At 36.0% G+C, this 18,688-nt stretch overlaps 1 protein-coding gene and 4 long non-coding RNA genes across 7 annotated transcripts in view; 3 read left to right on the forward strand and 2 right to left on the reverse strand.

Annotated features, from left to right (window-relative positions):
• The first annotated feature begins 148 nt into the window (after positions 1-148).
• msk (importin-7 msk) lies at positions 149-6,950 on the forward strand. Its single transcript, XM_089865336.1, has 22 exons — positions 149-353; positions 820-1,058; positions 1,121-1,279; positions 1,343-1,589; positions 2,139-2,233; positions 2,368-2,541; positions 2,612-2,657; positions 2,749-2,848; positions 2,920-3,113; positions 3,181-3,270; positions 3,373-3,699; positions 3,916-4,105; positions 4,188-4,313; positions 4,382-4,479; positions 4,568-4,660; positions 4,731-4,814; positions 4,882-5,018; positions 5,098-5,243; positions 5,394-5,459; positions 5,787-6,044; positions 6,179-6,295; positions 6,422-6,950. Exons 1-22 carry the CDS (start codon positions 270-272, stop codon positions 6,511-6,513), a joined length of 3,162 nt encoding a protein of 1,053 aa, XP_089721462.1. The 5' UTR covers positions 149-269; the 3' UTR covers positions 6,514-6,950.
• A 2,901-nt stretch (positions 6,951-9,851) lies between these two features.
• Positions 9,852-12,003, forward strand: LOC149705197 (uncharacterized). Its single transcript, XR_016381549.1, has 2 exons — positions 9,852-10,219; positions 11,779-12,003. It is a non-coding gene; the product is annotated as an uncharacterized LOC149705197 (long non-coding RNA).
• A 710-nt stretch (positions 12,004-12,713) lies between these two features.
• Positions 12,714-18,635, forward strand: LOC149705198 (uncharacterized). Of its 3 annotated transcripts, none has more exons than XR_016381556.1 (3): positions 12,714-12,944; positions 16,554-16,867; positions 17,497-18,635. It is a non-coding gene; the product is annotated as an uncharacterized LOC149705198 (long non-coding RNA). The 3 variants fall into 3 exon arrangements; XR_016381558.1 differs by lacking the exon at positions 12,714-12,944 and adding an exon at positions 15,622-16,212; XR_016381557.1 differs by lacking the exons at positions 16,554-16,867; positions 17,497-18,635 and adding an exon at positions 13,975-14,321.
• On the reverse strand, positions 12,979-15,608 carry LOC149705199 (uncharacterized). Its single transcript, XR_016381560.1, has 3 exons — positions 15,340-15,608; positions 14,682-14,995; positions 12,979-14,160 (listed from the first exon to the last, which is right to left on the reverse strand). It is a non-coding gene; the product is annotated as an uncharacterized LOC149705199 (long non-coding RNA).
• Positions 17,335-18,688, reverse strand: part of LOC149705200 (uncharacterized) — a 116,004-nt gene continuing 114,650 nt past the window's right edge. Inside the window, exon 4 of the long non-coding RNA XR_016381559.1 lies at positions 17,335-17,682. This is a non-coding gene — a long non-coding RNA (uncharacterized LOC149705200). The remainder of the gene's footprint in view (positions 17,683-18,688) is intronic.

Raw genomic sequence — 18,688 nt, forward strand, 5'->3', positions numbered from 1 at the left:
CAGTTCGGAGACCAGTTTATTATTTCGGACATAGGGGGATCACTGGTCCCAAGGACTAGTTTAAAAAATATCCTTATTTCCCAGACTGTTCACCAGTGAAGAATTTGCTGTTTCTTTGGTCTTTATAGAAGTGTATTCGTTAGTCCTTGTCTTTGCCAATAAATTTCTTTCATGGTGGAGTCCGGCGTGTTTGGGAAGTGAATCACGCACCACGTTTTAAATTTAACAAGTAAATTCTTTTAATCGAGCAATTAGATTGATCTTTCAAAATGGATAGTGCAAAATTAGTCGCGATTTTACGAGCTACAATCGATCCCAGCCAAAGAGAAAATGCCGAAAAGGAACTGGATCAGGTATTAATAATTAATATAACGACCAAGGCTTAACTGTGACGTAGAAACCATGCTCTACAGAACAGAGATAGGTTATCTGCCAGCCAGTGATACTCATCCATGCCATGTGGAAGGGTTTTTACACGATTTCTCAATACTTTTAAGCCTTTGTTATATTTTAAAACATTGGAAATTCTAATAAGATGTTGGAATAAGATTAAAGTGTCAAGTGGAAACGCGACCCATGATGACCTAAAATTTTTAGCACCACATTTAAGAGTATTTGTACCAGTGCTCTGGTTATAGTTAGTACACTGTGCTTGTGACTTACTTTTTACCAATTTAAACCCTTACACGTTTAAACAATCAGTTCTTAAGGGTTGTACATTATAAAATGGCATACATTTACATTAGTATCTTAACCAAGCCCGGAGAAACTTGATTTTGGGTGAAAAATTTGATTTCATGATGAAAATAAACATTTTAGGTCCATAAAATCATTGGATTTGCTCCATCATTATTGCAAGTGGTTATGACAAGTTCCGTTGATATGCCTGTGAGACAAGCTGGTGTTATTTTCCTTAAAAATATGATCACCCAATTTTGGCAAGACAGGGAACCGGATGCAACGGGGAAACCTCTTAATTTCAACATTCACGAACAAGACAGGGCCATGATTAGAGACTCCATTGTTGATGCTGTTGTATTAGCTCCTGATATTGTTAGGTAAACAAGGAGCCTATCTTAAAGACTCGGAATAGGTTCTTACTTCGATAAAATACTTTCAGGGTGCAATTAGCTCTCTGTGTACGTCATATAGTCAAGTATGATTTTCCTGGACGGTGGACCACTATTGTGGATAAGGTATCAGTTTACCTTCAGTCACCCGAGATAACAAGTTGGATGGGTGCTTTGTTATGTCTCTATCAGCTTGTAAAGAATTACGAGTAAGTTCAACTTCCTGTTCATCCATGATCTGGAGGATTCAGTTTTGTTGTTTTATTTCAAAGGTACAAGAAAAATGAAGAAAGGGGACCATTGAATGAAGCCATGTATATGCTGCTACCAATGCTTCATCAGAGATGCGTTGGTCTCTTGCCAGATCAATCGGAATTTTCAGTTTTATTGCAAAAACAGATTATCAAAATTTTCTTTGCACTTGTTCAATATTTCTTCCCTTTGGACTTGATTAGTAAAGAAATGTTTGCTCAGTGGATGGAAATTTTTAGAGCAGTCATTGAAAGACCAGTTCCTGAGGTGATTTTTAAATAATTACCCATTTCACTAGTAGATGGCGCCACTAGAGACGCTTTATTCCCATTTTTACCAAGAGAAGGCGCCTCTAGAGACGCTTTATTCCCATTTTTACTAAGAGATGGCGCCACTAGAGACTTTATTCCCATTTTACTAGTAGATGGCGCCACTAGAGACTTTATTCCCATTTTACTAATAAATGGCGCCACTAGAGACGCTTTATTCCCATTTTTACTTAGAGATGGCGCCACTAGAGACGCTTTATTCCCATTTTACTAGCAGATGGCGCCTCTAGAGACAATTTATTCCCATTTTGCTAATAGATTGCGTCACTAGAGACGCTTTGTTCCCATTTTACTAAGAGATGGCGCCACTAGAGACGCTTTTTTCCCATTTCGCTAGTAGATGGCGACAGTAGAGACGCTTTATTCCTGTTTTTACAAGTAGATGGCGCCATTAGAGACCCTTTATTCCCTTTCCACTAAAAGATGGGGCTACTTCCGCTGTTTTTTCTCAAAGAAAAAACAACATTTATTTGAATATTTGATTTAGGCGACTAATCAAATTGATGAAGATGAAAGGGCAGATCTTGCTTGGTGGAAATGTAAAAAATGGGCCTTGAATTCAGTAACTAGGATTTTTGAAAGGTAATATTCATTTTTACTTTTACTCGCGCTTAAGGGGTGCAAAAGTATTAGTCAGACCTCTTCTGGCTGGCTGGCTGCTTCTTATCGTGTGCAATGTTATTTATCAATTTGAATTCCTTCAATGTATTTATCAGATACGGGAGCCCTGGAAATGTGACTAAGGAATACAGGGACTTTTCGGAATATTATCTTAAAGCCTTCTCCGAAGGCATCATTCTAGTTCTCCTGAAAGTTCTGGATGAAAAAAGACGGAAAATATTTGTTTCTTCCAGAGTTGTGCAACTTACACTAAACTATATTGATCAAGCGTATGTATTATGTAGAAAATTAAGTTGTACTGGTCAGGAAATTAGGTCTAATGGCGGTTTTGTTTTGTAGTGTTAGTCACGCCTTCTCATGGAAGTTTTTAAAATCTCACATGGCTGTAAGTATAGAGAGATTTGAAATCTATAATCTAAGATCTAGAGATGTATAATTTGAAATCAATATAATTATTGAAAATTGTGTTTTTAAAGGCAATAATTCAGGAAGTCATCTTTCCTCTAATGTGTTACACTGATGAAGATGATGAGCTTTGGCAATCTGATCCCCACGAATACATAAGAATGAAACTCGGTAAGTATTTAAAACATAGGCGATTAGGCAAGCTGTTTAGGTTTTATAAAATGAAAGAAATTTGCTCCTAGACGTTTTTGAGGACTTTTTATCACCCGTGACGGCCGCTCAAACCGTTTTACATTCTTCTTGTAAAAAGAGGAAAGACATGCTTCAAAAGACCATTGGTTTCGTTATGTCTGTATTAACAAATCCCCAAGCTGGACCCCGAGAAAAAGACGGAGCCTTGCACATGGTTGGAGCTGTTGCTGATATCCTTCTTAAGGTAACTTCCTAATGCCAAGTGGTGGTGGTAAGTACTTTTGACCTTAACAATTTTATTATATATTCAGAAAAACTTGTATAAAGACCAAATGGAGACCATGCTCGTAACCTACGTTTACCCAGAATTCCAGAGTCCATTCGGATATTTAAGAGCTAGGGTATTGTGTTATATTTCATCTCTTTAAAGCTCTGGGGGGGGGGCTATTTACGATGGGTCCTCCCCTTTCCGCCGATTAATAACCCCAACCGTTACTCTTTAGGCTTGTTGGGTTCTTCACTATTTCTGCGGAATAAGGTTCAAAAACGACGCCAATTTGGTTCAAGCCTTGCAATTAACCGAGAACTGTTTACTCCATGACGCTGATTTGCCAGTCAAAGTTGAGGCGGCAATCTCGCTACAAATGCTCGTGAATAACCAAGAAAAGGCCGAGAAGTTCCTAGAGCCCCACATCAAAGATATTACCCTCGAGCTTCTAAAAATCATCCGCGAAACGGAGAACGACGACTTGACCAGTGTTATGCAAAAATTGGTTTGCACCTACGATCAGCAACTCGCTCCGATTGCCGTAGAGATGACGCAACATTTGGTAAGTCGCTTTTTCCGATATTTTCTTCCTTTAAATGCTATTTAAAACAAGGAAGGGTAATGGTTAACTTAAAAAATTGCCTTTCGGATTGGCGCTTGACACTAAGCTTATACCGAACGTACAATGAACGCGCGGTTTCTTTCAACGCGGGAGCGGGTGTTACGATACGCGCGTCGAACGTCGGCCAACTTTAACGTTTGTCTCGGTGTTTTTAAGGCGCAAACGTTTAAACAAGTTGTCGAGTCGGGCGATGATAATTCTGATGAAAAGGCCATAACAGCCATGGGCGTTTTAAATACGATCGATACCATTTTATCCGTCATGGAAGACCAAAAAGAAATTCTCGCTCTGTTAGAACCAGTCGTTCTTAACGTTGTCGGCTTCATTTTGACCCAAGGAGCTCTGGGTATGCTTGATAACTCGCGACTATCGATCGAGGACGAATATACGACAATAGCCGTGATATATTTTTCCATTGCTAAATGTAGAGTTTTACGAAGAAGCCATGTCTTTAGTGTATAGTCTCGGTTCAAAGGCCATATCCGCCGATATGTGGAAGGTTTTTGAGATGATGTACCAGACATTCCAGAAAGATGGCATTGATTATTTTACGGGTAATTTACTCGCTATTCTCGCTTGTTTTAAATAACTCGGGGGGAATTACATTGTTGGCCTATTTAAGATATGATGCCCGCTCTTCACAACTTTGTCACAATTGATACGCCGGCTTTCGTTAGCAATGAAAATCACCTCCTAGCCATTTTCAATATGTGTAAAGCGGTAAATATCGCCTACTTTTTTAGCCAATTGTTTCTGGCGAGATTGAGCGAGCGCGGTTAAAGCGATTCTAGTTTGGGTACTTGTTCAGGTTCTTAATAGCGAAGTGGGGGAAGATGCGGAATGCCACGCGGCCAAACTCCTCGAAGTAGTCATTTTACAGTGCAAAGGACACGTTGATCAAGTTAGTGTCATCGTTGATTGTCTTTTCCCACGCGTTTTGGCCGCAACGCCTCTTTGTTTTATCGTTGCAGTGCATACCCTGGTTTGTTCAATTGGTTCTTGAAAGGCTTACGCGAGAAGTGAAAACGTCGGAATTGAGAACAATGTGCCTACAGGTACGTTGAGCGCTCATTTAGCTCCGATGTTTTTACGAACTGTCCTTTGGTTTATTCTTATTTAAAGGTTGTTATTGCGGCGCTATTTTGCAACCCGACACTTTTATTGGAAACGTTGGAGAAAATTCCGGTTCCAAACACTACTAATACAATTACGGCTCATTTCATTCAACAGTGGATTAGTGACACTGATTGCTTCCTCGGGTAAATTCTATAGATTTAACTCTCGCCCCCGCTATTGATTTTTAAACGAAAAGAGCTCCGTCCATCTTAATGTTTACAGTCTTCACGACCGTAAACTATGCGTGCTCGGTTTATGTACGCTCATGAGTCTGCCGAACAATAGGCCGAACATTGTCAATGAAATCAGTCCCCAGATTATGCCATCCATTCTTCTTCTTTTCGATGGATTGAAGAGAGCTTACGCTTGTAAGTTTCAACTGACTTTTATTTATTTATTTATTTATTCATTCGTTCGTGGTGGTCGTCGAAAAAATAAACGAAAGGAGGCTAAAAAATTGGCGATTGCGAATTCGAAACTCCGAGTAACTTTTTTGAGGTTATTTCTTTCGCGTACAGATAAAGCTTCGGAAGAAAATGAAAGTAGCGATGATGAAGATGACGACGATGATGACTTTGATCAAGGTAAAGTGACGTATTTTGTAATTACTTTGGGAAGTAAATCTCCTCAATTGTACTAAAAACTTGAAAGATTGGGCGCGATGGACGATCTTCCTCCGACCTCCCCTGGGTCTTTATACTAGGGTTGTTCCTCCTATGACGCTTCACGCTCTCAATTTCTCTCGGGTGGTTGTTGTTCCTTCGTACATCGCGGAAGCTTGTCCCTCCCCTCGGGTTTCATACATCGCGGAAGCTTGTCCCTCCCCTCGGGTTTCATACATCGCGGAAGCTTGTCCCTCCGCCTAGGCGTCTTTGTTTCGAACAATGTTTTTTTTTCTTCTGTTCTCGTAGAAGTTTTAGAAAGTGACGAAGATGACATTGATATTGAAGCGGATGATTATAGCAAGATAGTTAGCAAATACAAAGCCAAATCCCCTTTCCCCGTGAAAGTCGTTGATGGAAGCATCGATGACACTAATGACGATGATGATAGTGACGAAGATGAGGATGATGGCGCGGAGGAAACGGCCCTCGAAAGTTACACGACCCCGCTTGACGAAGACGAGAGTCCCGTTGACGAGTACAATATCTTTAAAGATATTTTGCAAAGTGAGTCTTAAGAAAGCTACCACGTTTTTATCATTGTTAATTAAGTTAGGCGGGCGGGCCTCGGCGGCTACTTTACACGGTCCGATTGAAAAGGGATTTATCGTGATTTCTCGTTTGATATTGTTCTTGAAAAGGGCTAGAAACGACTGATCCCGCCTGGTATAACTGCATTACATCCAATTTATCCCCCGAGCAACGGCGGAGCTTGCAAGATATTCTCCTTCTAGCTGACCAAAGAAAAGCGGCTGCTGGTAAGACCATTCTCTTACTTTTTTTTCACCCAATGCCCCCTTATTGAAGAGTTATTTTAATATTATGGAGCCATCAGCCATTAGCTAGCGTGGTATTACATAAGGTTTCGCAATTACTCTTTTTAGAATCGAGACGAATCGAGAAAAGTGGCGGGTACGTTTTCCAGAACCAGACTGTCCCCATGAGTTTCAATTTTGGCGGGACGCCTCTAAGCTAAAATTGCGCGTGCGCGCTTCTAAATAAACAAAAGAATACTAAAATCATTGTGTCAATCCCGGGGGGGGGGGGGGCGCGCTCCGCTTAGATTTATTACCAATGACGTAAATAGTCCTATAAAATTATCATCGAACTATTTACGAAATTTAAAATATTCTAAAAGCGTCTTTTAAAATTGTCAAAAAAGTAACGAAAACATTTTTCTTCGAAACAAATCCGGAATTGAAAATACGTTTAAAAAAAAAATTAACCGTCAGTAAAATTGTTAATATATATTCCCTATATATATCCTACCAAAATTCCGGAAAGAAATAATTGGAAATAATTCCCCTCCCCCCTAATGAAAAAAATGCAAAATTGCGCCAGCGAACTTTCTTTTTGAAGTTTGTTTTTTTGTCAAGATGGATTTATGGACATTAAATATTTAGTTCTAAAATATTTCAAATTTGTTTTTATTGAAGAAATTATTAAGAGTTTAGTAAAAGTCCTAGTGATTAAGGGGGGCTTCGAAATGTACTGAGAGTGATGGTAGGTATGGGGGATAGGGACAGGAGCTGCCGATGAAGAGGACTCTGAAGGATGCCTGACTTAGCATCCTGTGGTGATTCGACACGCAGCCTGAACTTCTTTACCTAGGAAGAGTCTTTACTTTCGTTTGGACTTTATTGCTTGAGTCACAGGTACGTACCCAGAAAGATTTTTACAATCCGCCTACATCTTCATTCAACAAGACGACCCAAGGGCTGGGCTCGTAAAATGGTAGCCACATCGTACCGTACTTAAAGGGCTCCTTCGGACCCTTAGACACATGGCCCCGCGGATTTCCATCCCCTCTTCATAGACGATCTTCCTCAGTACTCTCCCTCTCTCTGGCTAGGTAGGGGGGCTCGGAAATCCGCGGGGCCATGTGTCTAAGGGTCCGAAGGAGCCCTTTAACAGGCGTACGGAAAATTATTACTTCAATTTTTTTACTTCTGACATAATTATAATTGCGTGACACGAACGGGAAACGTCAGTGGGTACCCCCACGATGCGCGTCCTTTAACGAAATAAAGGTACATGCCCGTTAAAATAAGTACCGAAGATCAGAGTGAATAGCCCCTCGATGCCCTAACAAAAAACTATAACCCTTAATCGATACTTCAATAAATTTTCTTACGTTATAATTGTAATATCCGGGGGGGGGGGGGGGGCGAGTTAGTACTTTCTTTTAAAACTCTTCTCGATTTATGGAGAAATAGACGTAACTTCTAATAATAAACACCACCTTATACTTGCTTTTGCTTTTTAAAAATTCCCCTGAGCGAGATTGAAGGCGTGAAACCCTTATTGTCGACGGGTGACGGCAATTTTAAAGAGAGTATTAAACCTCCAATTTAAATCAAGGCAATACCGAGCAAATGCAAAACACAATTTACGACGCTTAACCTTACTAGGCCTAGAACAATTAAATGCAATGCTTAAACTTACTATTATAATCCCCATCCTTTTAAAATACACGAACGAAAAATATCACCTCACCGCAATTCTCTCCCATTCACTCTCCCTTCAATGACGAACGAAAAATTTTATACTGCCTAATGCGCGTTTCTCTTTCACGACGCCACCATCACCACCAACAACAACAGGCCAGGTCGTAGATGTTCATCATACGATGTGGCTTAAAAATAGATGATTTCCCCAAAGATTTCATGATTTCCCAAATATTTTGCGTACCGGATTTCGTGTAAATGTCGGACCACTCGACAACGTATAATTTTATAGTGAGATTGAAGTAGTTTATAGTGTCACCATCCTAACAACCTCGTTTTTCACCGTAATGCTCACATTGCTCAGTAGAGTATAAGGGTGGGAAAACGGTGGAAATTCTAATCCGATTACAATTTGTTAATAATAGAAATTTTCTTATTATTTTCAGTGGTATGTTCCCAATTAACCCAAAACCATTTCTCCCAATTCTCACTTAACCCAAAAATATTTTGGTTCCCATTTAAACCAAAGGCGTTTCTCCCAGTTCCCACTTAACCCAAAAACTGTCTGTCTGTGTGAGTGTGCGTGTGTCAGTCTGTTGTTATTGACTTACACTCCAGGGGACCGCGTTCGCAATTTTCAAATCGGAGCAAACGTTTTCCCAAATTCCGGACCGGAAATTTGGAAAATTGTATTCCACTTACAATGCCTATTACTCCATTGTCTGTCTAACACCCCTATCATCCGGTCCTTTATCCATCCCACATGGACACCAGTCTGCACTTACTGGCTTCTAAACAAACCACATCATCTGGTCTTTGTCCATCCCACATGGACACCAGTCTGTACGTACTGGCTTCTACACTACCATCATCTGGTCTTTCGTCCATCCCACATGGACACCAGTCTGTACTTACTGGCTTCTAAACACCACCATCATCTGATCTTTTGTCAATCCCACATGAACACCAGTATGTTTATTTTAGTATTTAAGATAATCTTATTTCTCAAGTCAAAATTAATACGAAAAGGGTTAAAAAGCAGTCTATATGATTGTCTGTGTGTGTCCGTCCGTTGTTACACTAGTGCGCCGCGTTAGCAATTCGCCTTGTGTTCGTGTGTAAAGAAATCCTACAGAATCTTAATATTCCCTTTTTCCATAATATTAAGTGAATATGTGGAAATATTTTTCGTGATTACGATGCCTTTAGTAGTTTTGTAACTTGAAAGCTCGGTTTCATTTAGATATTCCAAGAATAGTTTTCAATATTATTTTTTGAAATGGCTGTTTATATACTACTTAAGCTATACTACATCTGTATATAGAATAATCCTTGCTTTGGTGATTGCAAGAAGAAAGCTAAGGCCAAGACTGTGTCGTTTAAATCAAGTTTTATCCGTAATAGGCTTAGTGAACCAAAGAGTAAATAATTGAGACCTGAGGTGAAGTAAATTATGGGTTTTGATTTTCGTGTCTGTAATGAAGAGACGTTAACGGTTCAGAGGGAGCCGAAAGTTAAATACACGTTTAAATAATAAGGTTTAGATTTTATAATAGGAGAAAGCATCATTGTGGTAATTAGATCAGTGAAAGGGCTATTCGTAATCGGGTTGCAACTTCGGAGATTCATTCTTGTTATGGTGCGCAATGACTTTCATTGCGTGTAACCACAAGTCAGCTTTGGTGGTATTTAACGTTAACACCCATGTTGGCTAACTAAGAATATCGTTGAGGTGAAACGAGACAATAGTGTTTATACGGCAAACCAGTTGTGAATGTAGTTATACAGGGTTAACAGTTGAGGCGTAGACAATTGGGCCTTTTCAAACACATAAAGGTTATATCTCTCCTAAAGTTATACGCTTAATTTCCTGTTTTTTCCCATTGACTGATTTTCCATGTGTCCAAGACATATCTTTATTGGATGTAAAATGTCGTCTGCTTTATAGTATATTCGCTATTCTTGGAATACTGCTTTAATAATTCGTAAATTTTTACTTCAAAAAAAGAGAAATAATTCTATATCTAGGTTAATAAGTTTGTAGTAATAGTTATCCTCTTGACTCGGAGAGTTAAAATTTTGGTTTTTCCAACTTGTAAAAACGTAATATTGTTGTAGTTGAACTTTGAACTTAACCGTTTTCACCCAGTCCTCTTATTTTATCATCGGGTAAACTGGAACAATATAAACTATTGGAAGATGATTTGGTTTCCCAGCTATCAATGAAATCTCGCGGTAAAATAGGGAGAAAATAAGAAGTCCCGTTTCTTAAAAGTCCCCCCCCCCTTCGACTTGATTAACGTAGGCAACGATTATAGGGTTCTAGTGAAGAATGTAGATTTTTCTTGTCCAATTTAACATAATTAATTTTTATCTATCTGATTTTTGGATTCAATTATTCTCTTATTTCCTCGTTTATAGTTTAATTTGTTACCTTATTGTTCTATTTGTTTGTTAATTGTTTTATTGTGGTTTATGTTGTTATATGCCGTTTTATTGTGTTTTATGCTGTTTTATTGTGTTTTTATGCTGTTTAATGTGTGTTTTTATGCTGTTTAATGTGTGTTTATGCTGTTTTATTGTGTTTTTATTCTGTTTTATTCTGTTTGAAGCTGTTTTATTGTATGTTTTCGCCGTTTTATTGTGTTTCTATGCTGTTTAATGTGTGCTTATGATGTTTTATTGTGTTTTATACTGTTTATTGTGTTTTTATGCTGTTTTTCTGGGGTTTATGTTGTTCTATGCTGTTTTATTGTGTTTTTATGCTGTTTTATGCTGTTCTATGCTGTTTTATTGTAGTTTTTGAGTGTTTTATTGTAGATTCTGTGCGTTTTATTGTAGTTTCTGTGTGTTTTATTGTAGTTTCTGTGCGTTTTATTGTATTTTTTGTGCGTTTTATTGCCGTTTCTGTGTGTGTTATTGTAGTTTCTGTGCGTTTTATTGTAGTTTTTGTGCATTTTATTGTAGTTTTTGTGTGTTTTATTGTAGTTTCTGTGTGTTTTATTGTAGTTTTTGTGTGTTTTATTGTAGTTTTGAGTGTTTTATTGTAGATTCTGTGCGTTTTATTGTAGTTTTTGTGCGTTTTATTGTAGTTTTTGTGTGTTTTATTGTAGTTTCTGTGTGTTTTATTGTAGTTTTTGTGTGTTTTATTGTAGTTTTGAGTGTTTTATTGTAGATTCTGTGCGTTTTATTGTAGTTTCTGTGTGTTTTATTGTAGATTCTGTGCGTTTTATTGTAGATTCTGTGCGTTTAATTGTATTTTTTGTGCGTTTTATTGCAGTTTCTGTGTTTTAATGTTGTTTCTGTGTGTTTTAATGTTGTTTCTGTGTGTTTTATTGTAGTTTTGAGTGTTTTATTGTAGATTCTGTGCGTTTTATTGTAGTTTTTGTGCGTTTTATTGTAGTTTTTGTGTGTTTTATTGTAGTTTCTGTGTGTTTTATTGTAGTTTTTGGGCGTTTTATTGTAGTTTTGAGTGTTTTATTGTAGATTCTGAGCGTTTTATTGTAGTTTCTGTGTGTTTTATTGTAGATTCTGTGCGTTTTATTGTAGTTTTTGTGTGTTTTATTGTAGTTTCTGTGTGTTTTATTGTAGTTTCTTTGTGTTTTATTGTAGTTTTTTTGTTTTATTGTAGTTTTTTTGTTTTATTGTAGTTTCTGTGCGTTTTATTGCAGTTTCTGTTTGTTTTTATTGTAGTTTTTGTGTTTTATTGTAGTTTCTGTGCTAACTAAAGCATTCCAAGTATTATAGTGTTTATGTCGATAATAAGTTAAAAATGAACTTTTCTAATTTCAAAGAAAAATACAAGCATCTGCCGCATCATGAGCCTATTCACGTCATCTTCCCAGTGCCAAGCAGAGGGGACGGGATCGACTCCATTCAGTGATAAAAGAGGGCTTCTCATATCACACGCCGCGAGCAAGTTTCAACGAAGTTTACTTTTTGTTTTTATATCTATATACTTTTGTTTATACTTCATAAATGTACTATAGAATAAATAAATTGTTCGTCGATTTAATGAATCTCATTTTTTTATTCCTTTTCTTGTCAATTAAGTTACAGCAGGCATATATCGGATTTTAAAATGCATTAATTAGATTAAAAAGGATTGGGAATATGGGTTAATTTAAGGTTCCCGGTAATCACTTTAGCACTGTTAAAGGCAGCGCGTCGAGGGGCTATTCACTAATGAAAATTTCTTTTATTGGTGATTTTTATTCACGCTTTCACTCATTGGTGATTTAAAATTAATGGGGATTAATGGTTGCGTCTGCATTACGAGTAATAATCGAGGGGCTACTCACTAAAAACTCGTTAGTGATTTTAAACGGGATTGGGATTGTGGGTAACTTAGGGGGTTACGGGCTGTTATTATTTTACTAGTTATGAACGGATTATTAACCATTCACACATTTGCCGCTAGGGGCGCTGTGTACGTAGTTACGTATTTACTGACATCTAAAACATGATAAAATTCTGCCAGACATTCGTGTAAGCAATGGATAGTTCATAAATTGCCGCTAGGGGCGCTGTATACGTAGTTACGTATTTAATGACATCTAAAACATGAATAAATTTGCCGCTAGGGGCGCTGTATACGTAGTTACGTATTTACTGACATCTAATACACGAAGAAATTTGCCGCTAGGGGCGCTGTCTATATATTATATAGGCCTAACGGTGTGTTCTCTAATTTGAATTAGCGCCACGTCACACTTCGAAGCGCCCCCAACGACGGAATATACGATAAAACTCGGACGCCACTTGTCCAGGTTTCTTTACTCTCTGCGCCGGCGACCAGTCAACATCGTTCCTTGATCAGCTCCTCGTAATCCTGACTTTCGAAGGCAGTATTGGATGGAAAGCCACGTTTTACGCCGACGGTGGGACGTGACTCTAAGCTCTCCGCCATTGAATGTCCATTAGAACGTTGAAATCAACGCGAAAGGTTAAGCCTAGTACGGTATGTGTGAAAGTCTTTCAATAATCCAAAGTCATCCAGCTAGCAATTTATTATTTTATTTAATCGCAGAGTTTAAATTATTTAAGTAGAGTTAATTGTTAGTTAATTAACTACAATATGAAGAAATTTCCAGACACGAGGTCAGTTAGACAAGGCTTAATTTAGAACATCTTAAATCAAATACTTGGGCTCATATTAGGGGAAATTAAATTCCTTATCCATTTTAAATAATAAACCTCTACTTTTAACAAATTAGTCCTCATTTAACGGCGCGAAACTATATTACCTAAAATGAGTAACGTATGGTTTAACGGGGCCAGATTAGGTTGCACTAGGCTAGGCTGAACCTTTTATAAAAATTTATCTGGGCCTTGCACTAATCTCCAAGTTTTTACTTTATGCCGTCGTTTTAATTTAAATTAACGAGGGTATTTTAGAATTATTACGCGTAAATTATAGATTTTAGATTCTAAAATTTCATTCGAGGCAGTATTTAATTATTTTAGATAATGAAGTACGGTCTATTTAATAAATTAAATGGTTTAAATTAATTAGGGTTAACTGTTAATAAGTTATCATTAATTATGGAGATTAAGCCAATTTAATAATTTTAAAATGAGCCACGAACGCGAAGTTAAGGCTAGAGATTTTTAATTTATATTTACGTAGTTTTTCTTAAATTATTTTAATCTATGGTATTGTTTCCGTGAGTTATTATTTTGTTGGGACCTCGAGTAGCCATTTAATTCTGATATGGAAATTGCTTAATATTTAGTGCAATTCTTACATTATATTTATGGGAATATTTTACTTTTGTTTTTAAATTATTATTTTGCTAGGACCTTAAAGTAGCCCTTGAATTCTGATTTGGCTTAATATTTAGTGTGATTTTTAAATTTTGTTTTCGGGAATATTTTACATAGTTTTTGTTCAATAATTTACGGAAACAAATCCATAGATTAAAATAATTTTTTTGTTAGGCCCCTCTAATTCTTATTAATATTTGTTATTAATATATTTTAATTTTTAGACGCGATGACGTTCTTGGATATTCTGTTGCTGGTCATTCGGAGAAGTTTCCTACCAGATGATTTCAACCTTTGTTAGAGACCCTCATTCCAGATGACATCTTCCTTGGATTTGCGATACAAGATGTTTTCAACCTGTGGTGGCCATGCAATCATTCTCTACAAAGATGCGATGAACATCAGCGAATCTAGAAAATTAAATTTTTATTACAATTATATTTGACTCTACTTAATTTCTTTTTACACGTTCAAACTTCAATTTACGGGACACTTTATATTATTTTTTGTTGAAAATTTTTGTAAACACCCTATTTTTTACTTTTTGTTCAATAAATTATGCCTTAAACCACTTTTTTTGTTTTCTTAAAAATTATTTGATTAAGAGGGAAGGTTTGAATTTTTTAGCTCTAAACAGATAGCCTAATTTTCGAGGACCCTCTTTTAGCTTATATATCAAAAAATAAAACGATCCAATTGTTTTGGAAAAAAGGGTCTCAAAAATACTACCCTAAGTCCAGACCCTAAAAGATTCAAGCCAGCCCCCTTATCGGAACTTTTTAAAAGAAAACAAAGAACGTGAGGCAAGGCAAAAATGTTTTATTGAGAAAAAACAATTGAGGTGTTTACAAAAATTTTCTACAAAAAATATTTAAAGCGTTCCTTAAATTAAAATTTGACCGCGTAAAATTAAAACGGGTAGGCTAGTTACCGATAAAATTTAAGAATAAAATTAAGTTAATTAGCGGAAAAACTTCACGGTCCAATCAGTTTGAAGACCTGTGTTTCGAAAGTCCAAGAAACATGTCATCTGGAATGAGGGTCCTTAACATCGGATGAACTTCCAAGTCTACTTGAAATTAGCGGAAAAACTTCACGGTCCAATCAGTTTGAAGGCCTGTGTTTCGAAAGTCCAAGAAAGATGTCATCTGGAATGAGGGTCCTTAACATCGGATGAACTTCCAAGTCTACTTGAGAACGTCTCTGAATGACCAGCAACAGCTTATCCAAGAAAATCATTCGCGTCTAAAAATTAAAATAAATTAATTACAAATATTAAGGCAATGCCTAATTTTAAAATAAGTGCTACTTTAAGCCTAACAAAATAATAATTTACCGAAATAATCCCATAGATTTAAATTATTAGCAAAATACTGGCGATATATTGCTAAGAAATTTTTTTTTAATAATCTAAGTTAAATTTCTTAAGCCTTGTTCAAATATCTTAACCTCGTGGTCGTGGTTTATTTAATTTTACTTCAAAATTATTTTTTAATAGACTGAATTTACGTAAATAATAATGATTAACTTCCTGTTTCATTAAAACTACTTTATTTATTAAAGCAATAAGCTATTTAAAAAAGGCTTACATTTGCTGCGCATTGACAAGTTTGTTCATTCCAACATGACCTCGCTGAATCGATTCCAAAAGAACATTCAATGGCGGAAAAGAGCTCTAGATTCTGGATTTATTCCTTGACGGCGAATAGAAAAATGGCTGATCGACGGCGAAAGTCCTGAATTCCAAGAGCTGAGCAGAAAACCATCTTGACTCCACGATTCCAATCGAAGAAAGAAACTTCAGCCGGTTACTCAACAGCAAAGTTCTCTCCCGCAAGATCTACGCCCACAAGACGTTAAAAGCAGACGACACTAATTGGAGTAATACCGTTTTTCCGTTGGCCTATTCCATGGAGTAATTTTCTTGGAGCGAGAAGGAAACTTTCTTTAAAATTCCATAAAATATGGTGTCTCCTACAATAATGCTCCATACCTTCCATTGTCCTTTTCCATGGAGTAGTTTTTATGGAGCGAAAATGAAAGTTTCCCTAAAATTTGGTGTCTCCAACAATATTGCTCCATACGTTCCATTGTCCTTTTCCATGGAGTAATATCTTTGGAGCGAAAAATTACTTCATGGAATAGGCCAACGGAAAAACGGTTGAATTTACACCAATTAGTGTCGTCTGCTTTTAACGTCTTGAGGGTGTAAATCTTGCAGGAGAGAACTTTGCTCTTGAGTAACCGGCCGAAATTTCTTTCTTATATGGGCATCGTAGAGTCAAGATCGTTTCCTGCTCAGCTCTTGGAAATCAGGCCTTTCGCCGTCGATCAGCCATTTTTATTTTTGCCGTCAAGGAATAAATCCAGAATCTAGAGCTCTTTTCCGCCATTGAATGTTCTTTTGGAATCGATTCAGCGAATTATGTTGGAATGAACAAACTTGTTAATGCGCAGCAAATGTAAGCCTTTTGAAATAGCTTATTGTTTTAATAAATAAAGTAGTTTTAATGAAACAGGCAGTTAATTATTATTATTTACGTAAATTCAGTCTATTAAATAATAATTTAGAATTAAAATTAAATAAACTACGACCACGAGGTTAAGACATTTAAACAAGGCTTAAGAAATTTAACTTAGATTATTAAAAAAATTTCTTAGCAATATATCGCCAGTATTTTGCTAATTATTTAAATATATGGGATTATTTCGGTAAATTATTATTTTGTTAGGCTTAAAGTAGCACTTATTTTAAAATTAGGCATTGCCTTAATATTTGTAATTAATTTATTTTAATTTTTAGACGCGAATGATTTTCTTGGATAAGCTGTTGCTGGTCATTCAGAGACGTTCTCAAGTAGACTTGGAAGTTCATCCGATGTTAAGGACCCTCATTCCAGATGACATCTTTCTTGGACTTTCGAAACACAGGCCTTCAAACTGATTGGACCGTGAAGTTTTTCCGCTAATTTCAAGTAGACTTGGAAGTTCATCCGATGTTAAGGACCCTCATTCCAGATGACATGTTTCTTGGACTTTCGAAACACAGGTCTTCAAACTGATTGGACCGTGAAGTTTTTCCGCTAATTAACTTAATTTTATTCTTAAATTTTATCGGTAACTAGCCTACCCGTTTTAATTTTACGCGGTCAAATTTTAATTTACGGAACGCTTTAAATATTTTTTGTAGAAAATTTTCGTAAACACCTCAATTGTTTTTTTCTCAATAAAACATTTTTGCCTTGCCTCACGTTCTTTGTTTTCTTTAGAAAGTTCCGATAAGGGGGATGGCTTGAATTTTTTAGGGTCTGGACTTAGGGTAGTATTTTTGAAACCCCTTTTTTAGGGTAGTATTTTTGAAACCCCTTTTTTAGGGTAGTATTTTTGAAACCCTTTTTTAGGCTTTTTTTACTATTTTAAAAAAATTAAGCTTGTTTTAGGCTAATTTTTTTCCAAAACAATTGGATCGTTTTATTTTTTGATATATAAGCTAAAAGAGGGTCCTCGAAATTAGGCTATCTGTTTAGAGCTAAAAAATTCAAACCTTCCCTCTTAATCAAATAATTTTTAAGAAAACAAAAAAAGTGGTTTAAGGCATAATTTATTGAACAAAAAGTAAAAAATAGGGTGTTTACAAAAATTTTCAACAAAAAATAATATAAAGTGTCCCGTAAATTGAAGTTTGAACGTGTAAATAGAAATTAAGTAGTTGCAAATATAATTGTAATAAAAATTTAATTTTCTAGATTCGCTGATGTTCATCGCATCTTTGTAGAGAATGATTGCATGGCCACCACAGGTTGAAAACATCTTGTATCGCAAATCCAAGGAAGATGTCATCTGGAATGAGCGTCTCTAACAAAGGTTGAAATCATCTGGTAGGAAACTTCTCCGAATGACCAGCAACAGAATATCCAAGAACGTCATCGCGTCTAAAAATTAAAATATATTAATAACAAATATTAATAAGAATTAGAGGGGCCTAACAAAAAAATTATTTTAATCTATGGATTTGTTTCCGTAAATTATTGAACAAAAACTATGTAAAATATTCCCGAAAACAAAATTTAAAAATCACACTAAATATTAAGCCAAATCAGAATTCAAGGGCTACTTTAAGGTCCTAGCAAAATAATAATTTAAAAACAAAAGTAAAATATTCCCATAAATATAATGTAAGAATTGCACTAAATATTAAGCAATTTCCATATCAGAATTAAATGGCTACTCGAGGTCCCAACAAAATAATAACTCACGGAAACAATACCATAGATTAAAATAATTTAAGAAAAACTACGTAAATATAAATTAAAAATCTCTAGCCTTAACTTCGCGTTCGTGGCTCATTTTAAAATTATTAAATTGGCTTAATCTCCATAATTAATGATAACTTATTAACAGTTAACCCTAATTAATTTAAACCATTTAATTTATTAAATAGACCGTACTTCATTATCTAAAATAATTAAATACTGCCTCGAATGAAATTTTAGAATCTAAAATCTATAATTTACGCGTAATAATTCTAAAATACCCTCGTTAATTTAAATTAAAACGACGGCATAAAGTAAAAACTTGGAGATTAGTGCAAGGCCCAGATAAATTTTTATAAAAGGTTCAGCCTAGCCTAGTGCAACCTAATCTGGCCCCGTTAAACCATACGTTACTCATTTTAGGTAATATAGTTTCGCGCCGTTAAATGAGGACTAATTTGTTAAAAGTCGAGGTTTATTATTTAAAATGGATAAGGAATTTAATTTCCCCTAATATGAGCCCAAGTATTTGATTTAAGATGTTCTAAATTAAGCCTTGTCTAACTGACCTCGTGTCTGGAAATTTCTTCATATTGTAGTTAATTTTCAATAAATAAACGTAATTAACTAACAATTAACTCTACCTAAATAATTTAAACTCTGCGATTAAATAAAATAATAAATT

Source organism: Phalangium opilio, unplaced genomic scaffold (assembly GCF_054372755.1).
Source record: "Phalangium opilio isolate 3A_F unplaced genomic scaffold, DU_Popi_V2 ptg000014l_1, whole genome shotgun sequence".
Classification (NCBI taxonomy): domain Eukaryota; kingdom Metazoa; phylum Arthropoda; class Arachnida; order Opiliones; family Phalangiidae; genus Phalangium; species Phalangium opilio.